At 48.6% G+C, this 23,499-nt stretch overlaps 1 protein-coding gene across 1 annotated transcript in view; it reads right to left on the reverse strand.

Moving 5' to 3' along the window:
* The window catches only part of LOC129694297 (sideroflexin-5-like), a 237,661-nt gene that overhangs the window by 81,567 nt on the left and 132,595 nt on the right, over positions 1 to 23,499 (reverse strand). Inside the window, 2 exon segments of the mRNA XM_055631006.1 lie at positions 20,851 to 20,936; positions 21,964 to 22,079. Coding sequence (XP_055486981.1) covers positions 20,851 to 20,936; positions 21,964 to 22,079 — 202 coding nt within the window.

The following is a 23,499-nucleotide window of genomic DNA, read 5'->3' on the forward strand; positions in this document are numbered from 1 at the left end:
AGGGAAAAGGGGATTAAAAAAATAGCCTTTTAATTGCTGTCCTGCCTGCTGTGAGTTTGGTGGAGGCCAGAACCAATTTGAAGTAATGAGTGATGGAGAAATGAGGTGTGAACACCCAGCATGCTGTCGTCTCAGGCCAGGTCACACACCACCCAGTGCAGGGTCCTCATTAAGGGGCCTCTGCCACAATTAAGCAGCCAATTAACAGGTGCAACTCCCCTTCTTAATTGGATGTCCTATTTTACAGGGATGCCAAGTATAAATAGGTTCATGTCAAGTCCCAAACCTTCTTTCCCTCTCATGGCTGGTAATGTCTTAAGTTCATAAGTGATAGGAGCAGAATTAGGCCATTCGGTTCACCAAGTCTACTCCGCCATTCAATCATGGCAGATCTATCTTTGAGGGAGTGCAGCGTAGGTTCACGAACGGCCTGCTCCTGCACCTATTGTCTATTGTCTATCTCTCCCACCTAAACCCATTCTCCTGCCTTCTCCCCATAACCCCTGACACCCTTATCAAGGTTAATTCCCGGGATGGCGGGACTGTCATATGCTGAGAGAATGGAGCGGCTGGGCTTGTACACTCTGGAGTTTAGAAGGATGAGAGGGCATCTTATTGAAACGTATAAGATTATTAAGGGTTTGGACACGCTAGAGGCAGGAAACATGTTCCCGATGTTGGGGGAGTCCAGAACCGAGGCCACAGTTTAAGAATAAGGGGTAAGCCATTTAGAGATGAGGAAACACTTTTTCACGGGAGTACTGTGGAATTGCCTCAGGGGCGGTGGAGGCCGGTTCTCTGGATACTTTCAAGAAAGAGCCTCTTAAAGATGCGGAGTCAGGGGATATGGGGAGAAGGCAGGAACGGGGTACTGATTGGGGATGATCAGCCATGATCACAGAGGCGGTGCTGGCTCAAAGGCCTGGCCTCCTGCACCTATTATCTATTGTCTATCTCTCCCACCTAAACCCATTCTCCTGCCTTCTCCCCATAACCCCTCACACCCTCATTAAGAATCTATCAATCTCTGTCTTAAAAATATCCACTGACTTGGGCCTCCGCTGTCTTCTGTGGCAATGAATTGCACAGATTCACCACCCGCTGACTAAAGAAATTTAGGTGCAAAAGAGTGAGATGATGAGGAGCATATAAGATCTATTGCACGAACATTTACTTGCCCTAATATCAAGTAATTACCCCCTTCCACCGCCTCGACCTCTACAACCTCCCTTCCATTGATTCAAAGAGTGAGAGCTGAGAAGCCCCATCACTGTCTCCTCCCCTTCTCAGCTCTGCCTCTAGCCCTCTGGCTCCACCTCTTCCGTTCTTCTTCTCGCCCCCCCCCCCCTCCCCCACCCTCACATCAGTCAGAAGAAGGGTTTCGTCCCGAAACGTTGCCTATTTCTTTCGCTCCATAGATGCTGCCTGAACCCGCTGAGTTTCTCCAGCATTTTTTATCCACCTTCGATTTTCCAGCATCTGCAGTTCCTTCTTAAACATTTATAGAAAGAAGTCAATGAAGCAACAAAGTGGCTGGCCAGCGATCACCCACACCACCACACACTCGGGACAATTTTACCAAAGCCAATTAATCTACAAACCTGCACGCCTTTGGACTGTGGGAGAAAACTGGAGCACCCGGAGAAAAACCCACGCAGGTCACAGAGACATAGAAAATAGATGCAGGAGTAGGCCATTCGGCCCTTCGAGCCTGCACCGCCATTCGATATGATCATGGCTGATCATCCAACTCAGTATCCCGTACCTGCCTTCTCTCCATACCCCCTGATCCCCTTAGCCACAAGGGCCATATCTAACTCCCTCTTAAGTATAGCCAATGAACTGGCCTCAACTACCCTCTGTGGCAAAGAGTTCCAGAGATTCACCACTCTCTGTGTGAAAAAAGTTCTTCTCATCTCGGTTTTAAAGGATTTCCCCCTTATCCTTAAGCTGTGACCCCTTGTCCTGGACTTCCCTAACATCGGGAACAATCTTCCTGCATCTAGCCTGTCCCACCCCTTAAGAATTTTGTAAGTTTCTATAAGATCCCCTCTCAATCTCCTAAATTCTAGAGAGTATAAACCAAGTCTATCCAGTCTTTCTTCATAAGACAGTCCTGACATCCCAGGAATCAGTCTGGTGAACCGTCTCTGCACTCCCTCTATGGCAATAATGTCCTTCCTCAGATTTGGAGACCAAAACTTTATGCAATACTCCAGGTGTGGTCTCACCAAGACCCTGTACAAACATAGAAAATAGGTGCAGGAGTAGGCCATTCGGCCCTTCGAGCCTGCACCACCATTCAATATGATCATGGCTGATCATCCAACTCGGTATGCCATCCCTGCCTTCTCTCCATACCCCCTGATCCCTTTAGCCACAAGGGCCACATCTAACTCCCTCTTAAATATAGCCAATGAACTGGCCTCAACTACCTTCTGTGGCAGAGAGTTCCACAGATTCACCATTCTCTGTGTGTGAAAAATGCTTTTCTTATCTCGGTCCTAAAATATTTCCCTCTTATCCTTAAACGGAGTCACGGGGAGAGCATGCAAACTCCACACGGACGGTAGGAACGCACTTCCCACCATTTGCCAATGACTAAAATGATGACAAAAGGACTCAAGAGGTGCCTTGATGGAAGTCATTATCACAAATCCAGTTTGTCTAATGATCCTTTAGCGTGCCCGTCCAGAGCTTGGGTATATTATCACTGTCAACATGTGCAAGGTGCTCATTGCTACGTTGGATCCATAAACAAGTTCATTACTATAAAAAGATAAACTTTCAACATTGGAGTCTGTTCCACTTTGGAGGAATCATGTTTCCAAAACAGAGGCAGTTTTGGCTCGGCAACCTTATACGAGCTATCAGATTAGCGAAGCGGCCTTCTGTTGCAGCACCTGGGTGGGAATTTCTTTTCATGTGTAAAGCGTTTGTTTCTTTGCGTGAACGTTTGTGCTGAGCCGGGTGAGAGAGGTTCGCACCGGGCAACTGTAGTCGTTCCACTCTGTTGCCAGAATCTGAGGTCAAACGGCCAGCGTGACATGGAAGGTGGGGGGGGGGGGTGTAGAGGAGAGGAGGATGACGATACCCAGGAGGCTGGGGAACGTGGTGGGCTCAGCCTGCTCCATCCCAGGCACACCCCGTCCCCGCCATTCAAAGTACTGCCTCACGGGCGGCACGGTGGCGCAGCGGTAGAGTCGCTGCCTCACAGCGCCGGAGACCCGGGTTCCATCCTGACTGCGGGTGCTGTCTGTAGGGAGTTTGTACGTTCTCCCCGTGACCTGCGTGGGGTTACTCCGGTTCATTGTCACGTGTACCGCGGGACGGTGAAAATCTTTCGTCCCGTGCCATCCAGTCTCCATTGACAATAGACAACAGACAATAGACAATAGACAACAGGTGCAGGAGTAGGCCTTTCGGCCCTTCGAGCCAGCACCGCCATTCAATGTGATCATGGCTGATCATCCCCAATCAGTACCCCGTTCCTGCCTTCTCCTCATATCCCCTGACTCCGCTATCTTTAAGAGCCCTATCTAGCTCTCTCTTGAAAGCATCCAGTGAACTGGCCTCCACTGCCCTCTGAGGCAGAGAATTCCACAGACTCCGGTTTTCTTCTCCTCCATTGCTCCGGTTTCCTCCCACACTCCAAAGACGTTGCACAGGTTTGTGTAGGTTAATTGGCTTCTGTAAATTGCCCCCAGCGTGTAGGATGCAAAAGCGAAATATCATAGAACTAGTGTATAGGGTGATCGTTGGTTGGCCTGGACTCGGTGGGTCGAAGGGCCTGTTGTCTAGCTGTATCTCTAAACTCCAAAAGGCCACATCTACCATCGAAAGCTCTGAGTGAAGAAGCTGGCATCTCCCATCAAGGATCCACACCATTCGGGCCGTGCCCTCTCACTCACTGCTCCCGCCGGGCCGGAGGTACAGAAGCCTGAAGTCCCCACACCATCGGGTTCAGGAGCAGATACTTTTCCCTGGTCAATTCTTCCCTTCCCACCCAAACTAACCCCCTCGCCTGGTATTTTCCCTTGCAACCGCAAGAAATGCTACACTTCTCGCATTACCTCCGCCCTCGACTCCATCCAAGGACCAAAACAGTCTTTCCAGGTGAGGCAGAGGTTCACCTGCACCTCCTCCAACCTCAACTATATCCGCTGCTCTAGATGTCAGCTGATCTATATCGGTAAGACCATGCGTAGGCTCCGTCCAAAACCTCCGCTCGGTTCGCAATAACCAACCTGATCTCCCGATGGCTCAGCGTTTCAACTCCCCCTCCCATTCCAAGTCCGACCTTTCTGTCCTGGGCCTCCTCCATGGCCAGAGTGAGGCCCAGCGCAAATTGGAGGAGCAGCACCTCATATATCGTTTGGGCAATTTACACCCCAGCGGTATGAACATTGACTTCTCCAATTTCAGGTAGTCCTTGCTTTCTCTCTCCTTCTCCTCCCCTTCCCAGCCCTCCCATAGCCCACTGTCTCTGCCTCTTCCTTTCTTCTTCCCCCCCCCCTCCCCCACCTCCACATTTGTTGTCTATTTGTCTATTTGTTTGTAATGTATGGCTGCAGAAACGGCATTTCGTTTGGACCTCAAGGGGTCCAAATGACAATTAAATGTATCTTGTATCTTGTATCCACATCAGTCTGACGAAGTCTCGACCCGAAACGTCACCTATTCCTACGCTCCATTGATGCTGCCTCACCCGCTGGGTTTCTCCAGCATTTTTGTCCGCTTTCCTACAACCATCAGGTTCTTGAACCGACCCGTTCAACCCTAATGTGTAGGTAGGAACTGCAGATGCTGCTTTAAACTGAAGATAGACATGAGGATCTGGGGGAAGAGACCGCTTCCCGGAGCTCCCGCAACGCGACTTCTCCAGCCCGTGTCGCGGGGTTGGAACGACCCGGAGCGGGGACGTACATCGCCCGGCGCGGCTTCATGGCCGTGGGACATTCCAGCGCCCGCCGGGGGCTCCAACATTGTGACTTTTAGACCGGGAGCGGGGCCGTAAATCGCCCGGCACGGCCTAAAATGGCCGTGGGACTTAGCATCGCCTGCCTGGGGCTTGGACATAGGGAGAGAAATGGAGAACAGGGGAGAGAAAAGACTTTGCCTTCCATCACAGTGGGTTCACTGTGATGGATGTTTGTGTGAATTAAATTGTGTGTATGTCTGTAGGAAATTGTCTTTGCTTGTATGGCTGTGGAAATGGAATTTCGTTTGAGCCTCACTAAGGCTCAAATGCCAATAAATTGTATTGTATTGTAATGTATTGTAAAATGCAGGAGTAACTCAGCGGGACAGGCAGCATCTCTGGAGAGAAGACCTCATATATCGGTTGGGCAATTTACACCCAGTTTCTGGGTTGACTTCTCCAATTTCAGGTAGTTTCGGGTTTCGAAGAAGGGTCTCGACCTCGAAACGTCCTTTCCATCCCTTCTCTCCTCCACATCATGCTGCCTGTCCTCACCCGAGTTACTCCAGCATCTTGCACAACCCTAATCCCTACCTTCGCAACAAAACTTTGGAGCGCTTTCTTGCAACTAATTCTGGAGCTGTTTTGTAATTGCGCTTTAGAACTGCAGATGCTGCTTTAAACTGAAGATAGACATGAGGGTCCGGGGGAAGAGACCGCTTCCTGGAGCTCCCGCAACGCGACTTCTCCAGCCCGTGTCGCGGGGTTGGAACGACCCGGAGCGGGGACGTACATCGCCCGGCGCGGCTTTAACGGTCGCGGGACATGGCAGCGCCCGCCGGGGGCTCCAACATTGTGACTTTTAGACCGGGAGTGGGGCCGTAAATCGCCCGGCACGGCCTTAAATGGCCGTGGGACTTAGCATCGCCTGCCTGGGGCTTGGACATCGGGAGAGAAATGGAGAACAGGGGAGAGAAAAGACTTTGCCTTCCATCACAGTGGGTTCACTGTGATGGATGTTTGTGTGAATTAAATTGTGTGTATGTCTGTAGGAAATTGTCTTTGCTTGTATGGCTGTGGAAATGGAATTTCGTTTGAGCCTCACTAAGGCTCAAATGCCAATAAATGGTATTGTATTGTAAAATGCAGGAGTAACTCAGCGGGACAGGCAGCATCTCTGGAGAGAAAGAATGGGTGACGTTTCGGGTTGAGACGTTTCGGGTCTGAAGAAGGGTCTCGACCCGAAACGTCACCCATCCCTTCTCTCCATAGATGCTGCCTGTCCCACTGAGTTACTCCAGCATCTTGCACAACCCTAATCCTACCTTCGCAACAAAACTCAATGGAGCGCCTCTTGCACTAATATGGAGCTGTTTTGTAATTGCGCTTTGAACCAATGTCTATTTTTTGGACTCTAGATACAACGTGAAAACAGCCCCTATGCCTGCCGAGTCCATGGTGGCCAGCGATCGATCGCCCATTCACCAGTTGAATCCTACACACTAGGAACAGTTTACAGCAGCCAATTAATCTACGCACCTGCACGTCTTTGGAGTGTGGGAGGAAACCGGATCACCCGGAGGAAACCCGATCACCCGGAGGAAATCCGCATGGTCACAGGGTGAACGTGCCAACCCCGTGCCCTCGATCAGGATTGAACGCGGGTCTTTGGCGCTGTAATGCAGCAACTCTACCGCTGCGCCACTGTGCCGTCCACTGTGGGCTATGATGCTGTTGCCAGCGAGGTTTCCTTGGTTACTGCACCTCACCGTACTGACATGTGACAATTTAGTTGACTTGCTGACTTGGCAAAACAAGCAAGGATGAAAAAGCGAAGGGTTTTTCGCAAGGAGAGCATGAAGGGAGGGGTAAGGAAAAGATCTATTTTTCAAGATAAGGGATGCCAATAAAACCAGTCAGGAGCATGAAGGGTGTAGGGTGGAGGGTGGAGGCCGGTTCTCTGGATGCTTTCACAAGAGAGTTAGATAGGGCTCTTAAAGATAGCGGAGTCAGGGGATATGGGGAGAAGGCAGGAACGGGGTACTGATTGGGGATGATCAGCCATGATCACAGTGAATGGCTGCGCACAAAATCAAAAGTTACTCATCACCTGATTGAAACTTATTGAATAATGACAGGCCTGGATAGAGAGGATGTTTCCACTAGTGGGAGAGTCTGTGACCTCAGGGCAAAGCCTCAGAATACCTTTAGAAATGAGGAGGAATTTCTTTAGTGAGATGGTATGAATCTGTGGAATTCATTGCCACAGACGGCTGTGGGGGCCAAGTCAGTGGGTATTTTTAAAGCAGAGTCAGATAGATTCTGGAGGCAGGAGGGGAGGAGGCAGGAGAATGGCGTTGAGAGGGAGAGATAGATCAGCTGTGATTGAGTGGCGGAGTGGACTCGATGGGCACGGCCCAGATGGTGGGGATCCTTGAAGATAGATATCGTCTTCGTTACTCATCACTTTAAATCCACGCTCCCTGGCACAGAGGCCGCTCACCACTGTAAATAGTTTTGGCTGCGTGAAGGAGTCTCAGTCGCCTTGCCTGGGGGACTGCAAGCTTCCACGTGTAAACAGATGACTTGCGGATCAGCCTGCGACTCTTGCGCTGTAAGTTGGCAAGTGGCGTGTGGAAGGGCGCCAGTGCAACATGACGTTTCGCTGAGGGGTATTTTCGTGGGCGAGCTAGGTCTGCGTTATCGCCTCTAATTCACTTCCTCGTGCTAAACAAGCAGTGGAGCTGCAGGTTGAGGTGTTTATTAGCAAGTCAAAGCTGTTTGATACAGAGAACATACTGGGGACATCTAAATTTATCACCATTATGGCAGGTTTCAGCATTTACATTCAGGGAGGGAATTAAAAATCATCAATAGCTGGAATACTGTGTGCAGTTTTGGTCCCCTAATTTGAGGAAGGACATTCTTGCTATTGAGGGAGTGCAGCGTAGGTTTACAAGGTTAATTCCAGGGATGGCGGGACTGTCATATGCTGAGAGAATGGAGCGGCTGGGCTTGTATTCACTCTGGAGTTTAGAAGGATGAGAGGGTATCTTATTGAAACATATAAGATTGTTAAGGGTTTGAACACGCTAGAGGCAGGAAACATGTTCCTGATGTTGGGGGAGTCCAGAACCAGGGGCCACAGTTTAAGAATAATGAGTAAGCCATTTAGAACGGAGACGAGGAAACACTTTTTCTCACAGAGAGTGGTGAGTCTGTGGAATTCTGTGCCTCAGTTCTGGACTCCCCCAACATCGGGAACATATTTCCTGCCTCCAGCGTGTCCAAACCCTTAATAAATTTATATGTTTCAATAAGATCCCCTCTCATCCTAAATTCCAGAGTGTACAAACTCAGATGCTCCATTCTCTCAGCATATGACAGTCGCGCCATCCCGGGAATTAACCTTGTAAACCTACGCTGCACTCCCTCAATAGCAAGAATGTCCTTCCTCAAATTAGGAGGCTAAAACTGCACACAATACTCCAGGTGTGGTCTCACTAGGGCCCTGTACAACTGCAGAAGGACCTCTTTGCTCCTAAACTCAAATCCTCTTGTTTTGAAGGTCAACATGCCATTCACGTTCTTCACTGCCCCCCGTACCTGCTCTTAAAAATAGCGGAGTCAGGGGATATGGGGAGAAGGCAGGAACGGGGTACTGATTGTTGATGATCAGCCGCGATCACATTGAATGGCGATGCTGGCCCCAAGGGCCGAATAGCCTACTCCTGCACCTATTGTCTATTGTCTAAAATGATCACCAATGCGTACACGATTTCTAGAGCCACTTCCTTAAGTACCCTGGGATGCAGACTATCAGGCCCTGGGGATTTATCAGCCTTAAGTGCATCAGTCTACCCAACACCATTTCTTGACTAATGTGAATCTCCTTCAGTTCCTCCATCACCTTAGATCCTCTGGCCACTAGTACATCAGGGAGATTGTTGGTGTCTTCCTTAGTGAAGATGGATTCAAGGTACCTGTTCAACTCGTCTGCCATTTCCTTGTTCCCCACAATAAATTCACCTGATGCAGTCTTCAAGGGTCCAGCTTTGGTCTTAACTAATTTTTTCCTCTTCACATACCTAAGGAAGCTTTTACTATCCTTCTTTATATTCTTGGCTAGCTTACCACCCACCGTACCTCATCTATTCCCCCCGTATTGCCTATTTAGTTATCTTTCTCTTTAAAAGTTAACCAATCCTCTTGCTTCCCGCTCATCTTTGCTATGTTGTACTTCTCTTTTATTTTATTCTGTCCTGACTTCCTTTGCCAGCCACGGTCGCCTCTTACTCCCCTTGGAAACTTTCTTCCGCTTTGGAATGAACTACACCTTCCTGCAGTTCCTGCACCTTCTGTATTATTCCCAGGAATACCTGCCATTGTTGTTCCACTGTCATCTCTGCTTGGGTATCTTTCCAGTCAACTTTGGCCAGCTCCTCCCTCATGGCTCCCTAGTACCCATTGCTCAACTGTAATACTGACACCTCCGGTCTCCCTTCTCCCTCTCCAATTGTAGATTAAAACAATGGTCACTACCTCCTAATGGCTCCGTTACCTCGAGTTCGCTTATCAAATCTGGTTTATTACACAACACTAAATCCAGAGTTGCCTTCTCCCTGGTAGGCTCCAGTACAAGCTGCTCTAACAATCTATCTCAGAGGCACTCGACAAACTCCCTTTCTTGGGGCCCAGTACCACTGAATGTTGAAATCTCCCATAACAACCGTAGCATTACCTTTGCGACATGCCAATTTTAACTCTTGTTTCAACTTGCACCCTATATCCAGGCTACCGTTTGGGGGCCTGTAGATATCTCCCATTAGGGTCTTTTTATCCTCACAATTCCTCAGTTCTATCCATACTGACCCTACATCTCCTGATTCCATGACACCCCTCGCAAGGGACTAAATTTAATTCCTCACCAACAGAGCTACCCCTTCCCCTCTGCCCACCTCTCTGTCTTTTCGATAGGACGTATACCCTTGAATATTCAGTTCCCAGCCCTGGCCCTCTTGCAGCCATGTCTCTAATTCCCACAACATGATACTTGCCAGTTTCTAACTGAGCCTCAAGCTCGTCCACTTTATTTCTTATACTTCGCGCATTCATATACAACACTTTAGCTTCGGTATTCACCTCCCCTCTCACATTTGGCCTTGACCATACTCTCTTATCCCTTCTCGAACTTTCCTTCCCGTTAATTCGGGCGTCTTTTGTAACTTTTTCTGTACTCACTTCCCCTTTAACTCCATCTTTATACTCCCAATTTGTCAACCCCCTCCCCCCCCCCCACTATTTAGTTTAAACCCACACGTGTAGAACTGGCAAACCTGTACGTCTTTGGAGTGTGGGAGGAAACCGAAGATCCCGGAGAAAACCCACGCAGGTGACGGGGAGAACGTGCAAACTCCGTACTGACAGCCAGGATCAAACCCGGATCTCTGGCGCTATGAGGCAGCAACTCTACCATTGCGCCACCGTGCCGCCCCATTGAGAGGACTGGAGTACGTGACTTAAATTATAAATCTCCACCGTCAACCAATTTGCCCGTCTATCCGAGCCAATTCCCGTCTCATACCTTCCAAGTTTCCTTTCTTTAAGTTCAGGACCCTAGTCCCAGAATTAACCGTGTCACTCTCCATCCTATTGCAGAATTCCACCATATTATGGTCACTGGTACACGAAAATGCTGGAGAAACTCAGCGGGTAAGGCAGCGGACTGATGGGGGGGGGGGGTTTCGGCCCGAAACGTCGCCTATTTCCTTCGCTCCATTGATGCTGCTGCACCCGCTGAGTTTCTCCAGCATTTTTGTGTACCTTCGATCTTCCAGCATCTGCAGTTCCTTCTTAAACATTTTATGGTCACTGTTGCCCAAGGGGCTTTGCACAACAAGATCACTAACTAATCCTTCCTCATTACACAATACCCAGTCTAGGATGGCCTGGCCTCGAGTCGGTTCCTCCACATATTGGTCTAAAAAACCATCCCATGTACTACATATTGGTTTAAAAAACCATCCCGTGTCAACAGGGATGTTCGAGTACATCTGGGGTACGAAATACCAGTTGCAGATAGACAAGGCATTTGAATTAGCAGTAGATATAGGGAGGGATACAGATTGATACATGGACCCAGTCAGAGGGATAGGTGCATTACAATTGGAATAGAGGGAAATAAGTTGAAGAGAGGTTTAGAGACAGAAATAGTTTAGTTTAATTTACTTTATTGCCATGTGAACCGAGGTACAGTAAAAATCTTTTTGTTGCGTGCTACCCAGTCAGCGAGACGGCTCTACATGATTACATTCGAGCCGTCCATAGTGTAGAAAAACCAGGATAAAAGGAATAACGTTTAGTGCAAAGTCCGTTCAAAGATAGTTTGACGGTCTCCAATGTGTATGGGAGGTCAGGACCACTCTCTGGTTGGTGAGAGGATGGTTCAGTTGCCTGATAACAGCTGGGAAGAAACTGTCCCTGAATCTGGAGGTGCGTGCGTTTTCACGCTTCTGTGCCTCTTGCCCGATGGGAGAACGTTTTCTCCCAGAGAATTGTGAATCTGTGGAGTTCTCTGCCTCAGAAGGCAGTGGAGGCCTATTCTCAAGATGCTTTCAAGAGTGAGCTGGATAGGGCTCTTAAAAATAGCGGAGTCAGGGGATATGGGGAGAAGGCAGGAACGGGGTACTGATTGGGGATGATCAGCCGAATGGACTCCTCCTGCACCTATTGTCTATTGTCTATTGAAATGGTGAATTACGGAGCTGTTTGGGTCATGAGATATGGGAGGTTAGAGCAAGAGGTATTGGGAAGACATGATGGATCACCATGGATGTTAGACCACATCTGGAGTATCAAATGCCAGTTTAGCGCAGCATAGATTCAGAATTATAATGGCTTCTGAAAAAGTGCAGTGTGTTCACCCAAATTATGACTAAACGCCAGGGGCTAAATTACAAGAAGTGATTACACAAACGAGAGCTACATTCCTCCAGGACAGGAAAGGTCAAGGGGATTTCACAACTTTAAATGGTTAAGATTTCACAACTTTAAATGGAATTGATAGGGTGAAATGATTGAATATTTATGGAACTATAACCCTACCATTACAGCCCCCCCACTCGGCCCTACAAGTCCGTGCACCAGTTTTTTCCCCTTAGATCTGACTAACTCATCACACTAATATCGCAATCCATTTACCAATTTTTGCAACCTGTTTAACTTCCACTGAAACATGTGCTACCACTCTCTGAGTAAAGAAGTTCATATTACCCCTAACGGTGGAATTCTGAAGTCCGGTCCTCTGTTTGAATCTTTTCTCAAGAGAAAGCTAGTCCATATCAACTCTGTAAATAGAAACATAGCTCTGCATGAGAGGCCGGTTCTCTGGATATTTTCAAGAAGAGCTAGATCTATTGTCAGCGAGGGGCCGAATGTATTGTCACCTATTGTCTAAACTCCATTAACCGTTCCTTTGCCCACCTGACCAACTGATCAATATCCTGCTGTAATTTTCGATAACCATTTTTGCTCTGTGGGATGCCACCCACTTTCATGTCATCTGCAAACGTACTAATCATGCCGTGTACATTACACGCTGCCTCGGCATGCCCAGCAGCATAATCAAGGACCAGTTTTACCCCGGCCACTCCCTCTTCTCCCTTCTCCTATCAGGCAAAAGTAATAGAATCGTGAAAACGCACACCTCTAGATTCAGGAACAGTTTCTTCCCAGCTGTTATCAGGTAACTGAACCATCCTACCACAACCAGAGAGCAGTGCTGAACTACTATCTACCTCATTGGTGACCCCGGAAAATCTTTGATCAGAAGGTTATTAACCATATAACCATATAACAATTACAGCACGAAAACAGGCCATCTCGGCCCTACAAGTCCGTGCCGAACAAATTTTTTTTCCCCTTAGTCCCACCTGCCTGCACTCATACCATAACCCTCCATTCCCTTCTCATCCATATGCCTATCCAATTTATTTTTAAATGATACCAACGAACCTGCCTCCACCACTTCCACTGGAAGCTCATTCCACACCGCTACCACTCTCTGAGTAAAGAAGTTCCCCCTCATGTTGCCCCTAAACTTCTGTCCCTTAATTCTGAAGTCATGTCCTCTTGTTTGAATATTCCCTATTCTCAAAGGGAAAAGCTTGTCCACATCAACTCTGTCTATCCCTCTCATCATTTTAAAGACCTCTATCAAGTCCCCCCTTAACTTTCTGCGCTCCAGAGAATAAAGACCTAACTTATTCAACCTTTCTCTGTAACTTAGTTGTTGAAATCCAGGCAACATTCTAGTAAATCTCCTCTGTATTCCCTCTATCTTGTTGACATCCTTCCTATAATTGGGCGACCAAAATTGTACACCATACACCAGATTTGGTCTCACCAATGCCTTGTACAATTTTAACATTACCAGCTTCTATACTCAATGCTCTGATTTATAAAGGCTAGCATACCAAAAGCTTTCTTTACCACCCTATCTATATGAGATTCCACCTTATTGGCTGCAACCTTCCCTCCATTGACAAACTGTACACTGCAAGGGCCAGGAAGCGAGCAGGTAAGATCATCTCTGACCCCTCTCACCCTGGCCACAAACTATTTGAATCACTTCCCTCTGGAAGGCAACTCCGGACTGTCAAAGCTGCCACAGCCAGACATAAAAACAGCTTTTTTTCCACGATTAGTAGCTCTACTCAAAAACCAAAAGTCTGTAGCCTCCTTTTGCTCTGGTATTTTATTTAATTCACATGTTTAATCAATAATGTTTTATTATTAATGTTTAATGTTTTATGTATCATTCTTAACTTTCAGTGTATGCCATGTTATCACTTGCGGGTGGAGCACCAAGGCAAATTCCTTGTATGTGGATACTTGGCCAATAAACGTATTCAATTCATTCATCCATTCATTCATTCATTCATTCATTTCATCCATTCATTCATTCATTCATTCATACATTCATTCATGCATTAATTCATTCATACATTCAATCATACATTCATACATTCATTAATTCATTCATACATTCATTCATTCATCTTTCACTTTACTAGCTTTACCTTGCACTAATTGTTATTCCCTTTATCCTGTATCTGTACACAGTAAACGGCTCGGTTGTAATCATGTATTGTCTTTCCGCTGCTGGTTAGCACGCAACAAAAGCCTTTCACTGTACCTCGGTACACGTGACAATAAACTAAACTGAATTACATTCTCATCCAAATCGTCGACGTAAACAGTTTGCATGGGTTTGTTCGGAGATGGTCACGCATGACTAACTGGACTGAATTTTTCGAGGTGGCAAGTAGGTTCGGTGAGAGCAGTACATTTGTGCACAATGGCCCACAATGGTGGGTGATAAGATCCCAAATGGCATTCCAATACAAAAAAAGCTTGTGGATCCGAAGGAGATTAGATCTAAAATTGGCTCATCACCAGAAATGAAAATGTGTAATGATTAACAGAATGTTGCCATGGATCCCACAGGGTGCAGCATTTGCTCCCTTGCTCTTTGTAGTATTAATTAATGATTTAAATGATGAAGGCATCAAAATGTTTTCAAATGATGCATGCAATGTGGTTAACATTAGTCAGTTGTGTCGAAAAATCGGAGGTGCTATTCCGGACCAGAGATTTTGTTTAGTTTTGAGATACAGCCTAATATACAGGCCCTTTGGCCCACTGAGTACATGCTGACCGCCGATCACCCATTCACACTAGTTCTATAAAAATTAAGGCACAGAGGGCGAGAGTAGCTCAGCGGATCAGGCAGCATCTCAGGACAACATGGATAGGTGACGTTTCAGGTCGAGACCCTTCTTTAGACTTACTAAGGGGCGGCACAGTGGCGCAGCGGTAGATTTGTTCCCTTTCAATCCTGACTACGGGTGTTTGTTTGCATCAGGTTTGCACATTCTCCCTGTGATCTGCGTGGGATTTCGCCAGGAGCTCCGGTTTCCTTCCACACTCCACGCTACCGGGTTTTTTGCATTAATTGACTTGGTGTCATTGTAAAATGTCCCTGGTGTGTGTAGGATAGTGTAAGTGTGCAATGATCACTAGTCGGCGCAGACCCAGTAGGCCAAAGGGCCTGGTTCCACACTGTATCTCTGAACTAAACTAAACTAAAACCTGAAACTCACTGAGTTACTCCACCATTTTGTGTCTTTTTTTAGTAAACCAGCATCTGCCGTTTCTTGTTTCCACACTAGTTCTATGTTATCCCAGGTACACAAAATTGCTGGAGAAACTCAGCGGGTGCAGCAGCATCTATGGAGCGAGGGAAATAGGCGACGTTTCGGGCCGAAACCCTTCTTCAGGCTGATGGGGGGTGGGGGGGGAGAAGGAAGGAAAAAGGGAGGAGGAGGAGCCCGAGGGCGGGGGGATGGGAGGAGACAGCTCAAGGGTTAAGGAAGGGGAGGAGACAGCAAGGGCTAGCAAAATTGGGAGAATTCAACGTTCATGCCATCTGGACGCAAGCAACCCAGGCGGAATATGAGGTGCTGTTCCTCCAATTTCCGGTGTTGCTCACTCTGGCAATGGAGGAGACCCAGGACAGAGAGGTCGGATTGGGAATGGGAGGGGGAGTTGAAGTGCTGAGCCACCGGGAGTTCAGGTAGGTTATTGCGGACTGAGCGGAGGTGTTCGGCGAAACGATCGCCCAACCTCCGCTTAGTCTCCCCGATGTAAATCAGCTGACATCTAGAGCAGCGGATGCAGTAGATGAGGTTGGAGGAGATACAGGGGAACCTTTGTCGCACATGGAACGACTGCTTGGGTCCTTGAATGGAGTCGAGGGGGGAGGTGAAGGGACAGGTGTTGCATTTCTTGCGGTTGCAACGGAAAGTGCCCGGGGAGGGGGTGGTACGGGAGGGAAGGGAAGAATTGACAAGGGAGTTGCGGAGGGAGTGGTCTTTGCGGAAGGCAGACATGGGGGGAGATGGGAAGATGTGGCGAGTGGTGGGGTCACGTTGGAGGTGGCGGAAATGGCGGAGGATTATGTGTTGTATTTGCCGGCTGGTGGGGTGAAAGGTGAGGACTAGGGGGACTCTGCCCTTGTTGCGAGTGCGGGGATGGGGAAAGAGAGCAGTGTTGCAGGGTATGGATGAGACCCTGGTGCGAGCCTCATCTATGGTGGCGGAGGGGAATCCCCGTTCCCTGAAGAACGAGAACATTTCCGATGCCCTGGTATGGAACGTCTCATCCTGGGAACAGATGCGGCGTAGGCGGAGGAATTGGGAGTATGGGATGGAGTCTTTACAGGGGGCAGGGTGGGAAGACGTGTAGTCCAGATAGCCATGTGAGTCAGTTGGTTTGTAGTGTATGTCGGTCAGAAGTCTGTCCCCTGCGATGGAGATGGTGAGGTCAAGGAATGGTAGGGAAGTGTCGGAAATGGTCCAGGTGTATTGGAGTGCCGGATGGAAGTTGGTGGTGAAGTGGATGAAGTCAGTCAGTTGTGTGTGGGTGCAGGAGGTGGCCCCAAAGCAGTCGTCAATGTAACGGAGGTAGAGGTCGGGGATGGGGCCCTGGTACGTATTGAACAAGGATTGTTCAACGTACCCGACAAAGAGGCAGGCGTAGCTGGGGCCCATGCGTGTGCCCATAGCTACGCCTTGTGTTTGGAGGAAATGGGAGGAGTCAAACGTAAAGTTGTTGAGGGTGAGGACCAACTCCGCTAGGTGGAGGAGAGTGTCAGTGGCTGGGTATAGGTTGCTCCTCTGGTCGAGGAAGAACCGGAGGGCTTTGAGGCCATCCTGGTGGGGGATGGAGGTGTAGAGTGACTGGACATCCATGGTGAAGATGAGGGGGTGAGGGCCTAGAGAGTGGAATGCGTGGAGGTGGCGGAGAGTGTCTGAGGTGTCTAGAACATAGGTGGGAAGGGATTTGACCAAGGGGGATAGGATGGAGTCAAGGTATGTGGAGATGAGTTCGGTGGGGCACAAACAGGCAGAGACAATTGGTCTGCCGGGAGAGCTGGGTTTGTGGATTTTGGGGAGAAGGTAAAACCGGGCCGTGCGGGGCTGGGGAACGATGAGGTTGGAAGCTTGGTCGGGCAGGGCGTGGGAATTGATGACGTCGGTGATGGTGCAAGATATGGTGGCCTGGTGCTCGTCAGTGGGGTCATGGTCCAAGGGTAAGTAGGAGGAGGTGTCCGAGAGTTGGCGCGTGGCCTCAGCTTTGTAGAGATCGACGCGCCAGACTACCACGGCACCTCCCTTGTCGGCTGGTTTGATGACCCAATCTGGGTTGTTGCGGAGTGATTCAATGGCAGTGCGTTCAGAGGGGGAGAGATTGGAGTGAGACAGGGGAGTGGAGAAGTTGAGGCGGTTGACGTCACGGCGGCAGTTCTGGATAAAGAGTTCCAGAGCCGGGACGTTACGAGGGGGGTTCCACGAGGAGGGGGTGCGTTGGAGACGGGAAAAAGGGTCATCATTGGGGGGCGAGGACTCCTTCCCATGGAAGTGCGCTGTGAGGCGGAGGCGACGGTAGAAGCGCTCCAAGTCATGGTGGGCGCGGAACTCATTGAGATGGGGACGGAGGGGGACAAAGGTAAGACCTCTGCTGAGGACAGACCGTTGGGTGTGGGAGAGGGGGGAGGTCGGGGGGGGGGGGGGGGGGGATGGCGGCGGGTGGGAGTTGGGGCCGGGGAGTTGGGGAGGAAGGCAGGTGACGGGGACTGGGACTGGGGACGGGGGGGGGGGGTGGGACTGGGGGGTGTGGGAGGGGTGGTGGGTGGTCAGGAGGTGGGGGGGTGAGAGGGGGCTGTAATGTGGGTGGGGAAGAGCGGGAGTGACATGGTTGGAGGGGGATGGGGGAGAGTCAGTGGAACAGCCACTGAGGTTAGCAAGGCTGGGCAGACGGGCACTAGGACCCAGTGTAGTTGAACCCAGGAGAGAGGGAGGGAGCAGCGTGGAGGCTTCAGGCCCAGTGCAGAGACCAGGCTCCAGGCTCTATGTTATCCCACGTTCTCATCCACTCCCTACACATTAGAGATAATTTACAGAGGGCCAATTGACCTACAAAACCTACAAACCCACTTGTCTTTGGGATGTGCGAGGAAACCAGAGCACCCGGAGGAAACCCATGCGGCCACTGGGAGAACATGTGGACTCCACACAGGCAGCAACAGATAAAAACAGAAGATGTTCTCTCGACAGCATCTGTGGAGCGACCAATGGAGTTAATGTTTCAGATTCATGTCCTTTCATTATAGAGTCACAGAGTCTTACCGCATGGAAGCAGGTTCTTCAGCCCCATATGCCCACACAAACATGCCACCATGTCCCATCTACACTTGTCCCACCTCCCTTGTTTGACCATTATACTTCTAAATCTGTCCTATCCATGAACCTTCCCAAATAGACCATAGACAATAGGTGCAGGAGTAGGCCTTTCGGCCTTTCGAGCCGGCGTGTAGTGTACACTCCATGATTAGTACGTTTGCAGATGACATGAAAGTGGGTGGCATCCCACAGAGCAAAGATGGTTATCAAAAATTACAGCAGGATATTGATCAGTTGGTCAGGTGGGCAAAGGAACGGTTAATGGCGTTTAGACAATAGACAATAGGTGGCAATAGACATTCGGCACCTCGAGCCAGCATCGCCATTCAATATGATCATGGCTGATCATCCACTATCAATATCCCATTCATGCCTTCTCCCAATATCCCCTGACTCCGCTATCTTAAAAGCTCTGTCCCACGGCACGACTTCATTCCAAGAGCTCTCCCGAGTTTTTAAAAAATCTGACTCGTAAGCACGGAGAATGAACGCAGTGGGTACGTCGGAGCTCGGGGACGTCTCTTAGCGCTAACGGCAGGTACTCGGGAAGACTCGCTAACGGCAGGTAAGCACGGGAAGACTCGTGAAGATTTTTCAACATGATGAAAAATGTCCACGAGAGCCCAGAGTACCGACGAGCAGCCTTTACCGTAAATCTCCGAGTTCGAATCAGGGCAAACTCGGGAGAACTCTTGGAATGAACTCGTACCGTGGAGCTTTAAGAGCTCTATCTAGCTCTCTCTTGATAGCATCCAGAGAATTGGCCTCCACTGCCCTCTGAGGCAGAGAATTCCACAGACTCACAACCCTCTGGGTGAAAAAGTGTTTCCTCATCTCAGTTCTAAATGGTTTACCTCTTATTCTTAAACTGTGGCCCCTGGTACTGGACTCCCCCAACATCGTGAATACAGATAAACCTGAGGTGTTGCAGTTTTGGAAGTCAAACCAGGGCAGGACCTTCACAGTTAATGGCAGGGCTCTGGGGAGTAATGTAGATCGAAGAGTGCAAGTACATTGTTCCTTGAAGGTGGTGTCACAGACGGATAGGATGGTCTCAGGAGGCACATTGGCCTTCATCAGTCGGAGTATTGAGTATCGGAGTATGTTACAGTACAGAATGCTACATTACAGTTGTACGAGACATTGGTGAGGCCACATTGGGAGTATTCTGTTTCCTTCTGATCACCCTGTTATTGAGAAGATTTGTTAAGCTAGAAAAAGTGCAGGGAAGATTGTTGAGGATGTTGGCAGGAATAGAGGGCCTGAGCTATGGGGAGAGGTTGAGCAGATGGGACTTATCATAGACACAGAGTAAAAGGCGACTGCATGCGGCAAGCGCGACTAAATCGGAACCGGTGGCTGCGCGGAGGTCGAGTGATCCCCGTACGAGTTGACGTGAAGTTTGCGCGAAGTCCACGAGATGTTCACGCTAGGCGTTCACCGTCAAGACGCTGCGTACAGCGTCGAGACGCTGCGCATGCCCGTCGAGGCGGTGCGTACCGCATCAATGCGGCTGCGGGCCGGCAGGCCGTTGGCGCGCGGAATTTTTGAATTGTGTCCGTTTTTCGGAGCCCCGTGTGATGTCGGGACCAGCTCCGCACAACGCCATACGGCTCCGGCGACCGGCCCCGTGAGGTCGTATGGCTCAAGCGACCACGTTAGGTCATACAGCACAGAAACATACTCTTCTGTGCCACTGTGCTGAGAAAGATGCTCCAGCTATACCCATCTGCACATGTTTAGCCCTTATCTCTCTATACCTTGTGTAAGAACGAAGTGCAGATGCTGGTTTAAATCGAAGGTAGACACAAAATGCTGGAGTAACTCAGCGGGACAGGCAGCATCTCTGGAGAGAAGGAATGGGTGACGTTTAGGGTCGAGACGTTTCGGGTCTGAAGAAGAGTCTTGACCCAAAACGTCACCCATTCCTTCTCTCCAGAGATGCTGCCTGTCTCGCTGAGTTACTCCAGCATTTTGTGCCTTCCCTCGATATATTTTTTCTCCGGGTGCTCCGGTTTCCTTCCACACTCCAAAGACGTGCAGGTTTGTAGGTTAATTGGCTTCAGTAAAATTGTAAACTGTCCCTCACGTGTCGACAGTGCTAGTTCCACACATTGACTGCCCTCTGCCAAAAGAAATTCCTCCTCATCTACTTTCTAAAGGTACGTCCTTTTATTCTGAGGGTGTGCCCTCTGGTCCTAGACTCTGTCACTAGTGGAAACATCCTCTCCACCTCCACTCTGTACAGGCTTTTCACTATTCGGTAAGTTTCAATGAGGTTCCCCCTCATCCTTCTAAACTCCAGCGAGCACAGGCCCAGTGCCGACAAATGCCTATAAAGTGAGTTGGGAAAGTTTAATTTAGTTTAGTTTAGTTTAGCCAGCGCAAAAGAACAGGACCTTTGGCCCACAGAGTCCGCATCGACCAGCGCCTTTTTTTGTATGACTGTAAGGGGAAAATAATTTTCGTTGTCCCTTCATTGAAGACAATGACAATAAATTAAATCAAATCTAATCAAATTATAGAGCCTCAGCATTACGGCCCTGTTTTTAATATTCCAGCCCTCTCGAAACAAATGTTGGAACTTCACAAAGGTTGGGAAAGAACCGAAACAACAGCACTTACTTCTCCAAGAAGGACATGATAATGGGTGGCAGCACAAGGATCGGGACGGGGAGCACGACTCGTGTTAAGGCCGTCTCCATCAGCGCCTGGAGGAAACAGAAGCACAGTTCCAGCAAACGCAACCGGTCAAGAAAGATTGGTCCTCACACAATGAGCTCAGCTGATAATCCTATCCGATTAATGACAGACACCAGGTTTTACAGAGAGACATAGACATAGGTTAAAGGTGAAGGGGACACGATTTAGAAACATAGAAAATAGGTGCAGGAGTAGGCCATTCGGCCCTTCGAGCCTGCACCGCCATTCAATATGATCATGGCTGATCATCCAACTCAGTATCCTGTACCTGACACCCAGGTCTCGTTGCACCTCCCCTTTTCCTAATCTGACACCATTCAGATAATAATCTGCCTTCTTGTTCTTGCCACCAAAGTGGATAACCTCACATTTATCCACATTATACTGCATCTGCCATGCATTTGCCCACTCACCCAACCTATCCGTCACTCTGCAGCCTCATAGCATCCTCCTTGCAGTTCACACTGCCACCCAGCTTTGTGTCATCCGCAAACTTGGAGATGATACGTTTAATTCCTTCGCCTAATTCGTAAATATATATTGTAAAAAAAGTTTTTCTTCATCTCCGTTCTAAATGGCTTACCCCTTATTCTTAAACTGTGGCCCCCTGGTTCTGGACTCCCCCAACATTGGGAACATGTTTCCTGCCTCTAGTGTGTCCAAATCCTTAATAATCTTATATGTTTCAATAAGATATCCTCTCATCCTTCTAAACTCCTGAGTGTACAAGCCCAGCCGTTCCATTCTCTCAGCATATGACAGTCCCGCCAACCCGGGAATTAACCTTGTCAACCTACGCTATACTCCCTCAATTGCAAGAATGTCCTGCCTCAAATTAAGATCCCCTCTCACCCTTGTAAATTCCAGATTTTGTTATGTTTTATATTATGAACGCTCATCACATTTTAACTCTTTCATCCCTGGGATCATTCCCGTCAAGTTTGATCACTGAGCGAGAACGGATCATTCTTGTGAAAAATAACATGGTGGATTAACATTGGAAGTCAACAAAGGCAAGCAGACTCCAGTACATACATGTCTGGCAGCAATCTTGGAAAATCCAATGGCGTTCCCATCCTCGTCCATCACTGAGATCCCTTCTTCCAGCTCACCGTGTCTCATCAGCACCACGTTACTGACATTGGCAGCCGCTGCACAAGGGTGAGATTCACACATCATGCGTCATAATTATTGGCCCATCAGCCACTTCCCAAACATATAATTGGCCTTCATTGGCAATCGCCTTGTTGAGTCTCGTTGTCTGTAACCCGTTTTCCCCTAGCCCACATGTAACAATGGCCTGTTTCCTTTAGCATTGTTACTTTTTTGCATATCTTTCGTTCATTTGTTCTATATCTCTCCACATCACCGTCTATATCTCTCGTTTCCCTCTCCCCCGGACTCCCAGTCTGAAGAAGGGTCTCGACCCAAATAGTCACCTATTCCTTATCTCCTTAGATGCTGTCTGACCCTCTGACTTACTCCAGCCTTTTGTGTGTTTCTACAATCAGAACCTTGTCCCCAGGGTGGACATGTCAGACCAGGGGTCGTAGCTTTAATGTGAGAGGGGGGAAGGAAAGTTTAAAGGAAATGTTTTATACACAGAGTGGCGGGTGCCTGAAATGCGTTGCCAGGGGTGGTGGTGGAGGCAGATACATATTGGCGTTTAAGATTGGCGCATGGATATGCAAGGAATGGAGGTCTACGGATCACGTGCAGATTAGTTGTTCTTGGACTATACTGCTATATGTTCTATGTTATGATCGGCTTGGAATGAAGTAGTTTGAATGAATGAATAAGTTTATTGGCCAAGTATTCACATACAAGGAATTTGCCTTGGTGCTCTGCCCACAAGTGGCAACATGACATACAGTGGCAGTTAAGAATGATACAAAAAACATTAAACATTAATAATAAAACAATATTGATTAAACATGAATTATATAAAACACCAGATCAAAGAGAGGCTACAGATTTTTGGCTGTTGAGTAGAGCAGCTACTCGTGGATAAAAGCTGTTTTTATGTCTGGCTGTGGCAGCTTTGATAGTCCGGAGTCGCCTTCCTGAGGGAAGTGAAGTAATTTATTATGTAAAAGAATATGTGTGTTATGATTGTGTTTATAATTTGTTTGGTTGTTTTGTTGTTTGTCTTTTGCACAAAAGTCCGCGAGCATTGCCACTTTCATTTCACTGCACATCTCGTATGTGTATGTGACAAATAAACTTGACTTGACTTGACTTGACTTGATTCAAAGAGTTTGTGGCCAGGGTGAGAGGGGTCAGAGATGATCTTGCCCGCTCGCTTCCTGGCCCTTGCAGTGTACAGTTCATCAATGGAGGGAAGGTTGCAGCCAATAACCTTCTCTGCTGATCGGACGATTCGCTGCAGCCTCCAGGTGTCGTGCTTGGTGGCTGAGCCAAACCAGACCATGATGGAGAAGGTGAGGACAGACTCTACGATGGCCGTGTAGAATTGGACCATCATTGCCTGTGGCAGATTGTGCTTCCTCAGCTGCCGCAGGAAGTACATCCTCTGTTGTGCCTTTTTGACTGTGGAGTCGATGGTAGCCC

The sequence above is a fragment of the Leucoraja erinacea genome, unplaced genomic scaffold (genome assembly GCF_028641065.1).
Source record: "Leucoraja erinacea ecotype New England unplaced genomic scaffold, Leri_hhj_1 Leri_60S, whole genome shotgun sequence".
In the NCBI taxonomy this organism is placed as follows: domain Eukaryota; kingdom Metazoa; phylum Chordata; class Chondrichthyes; order Rajiformes; family Rajidae; genus Leucoraja; species Leucoraja erinaceus.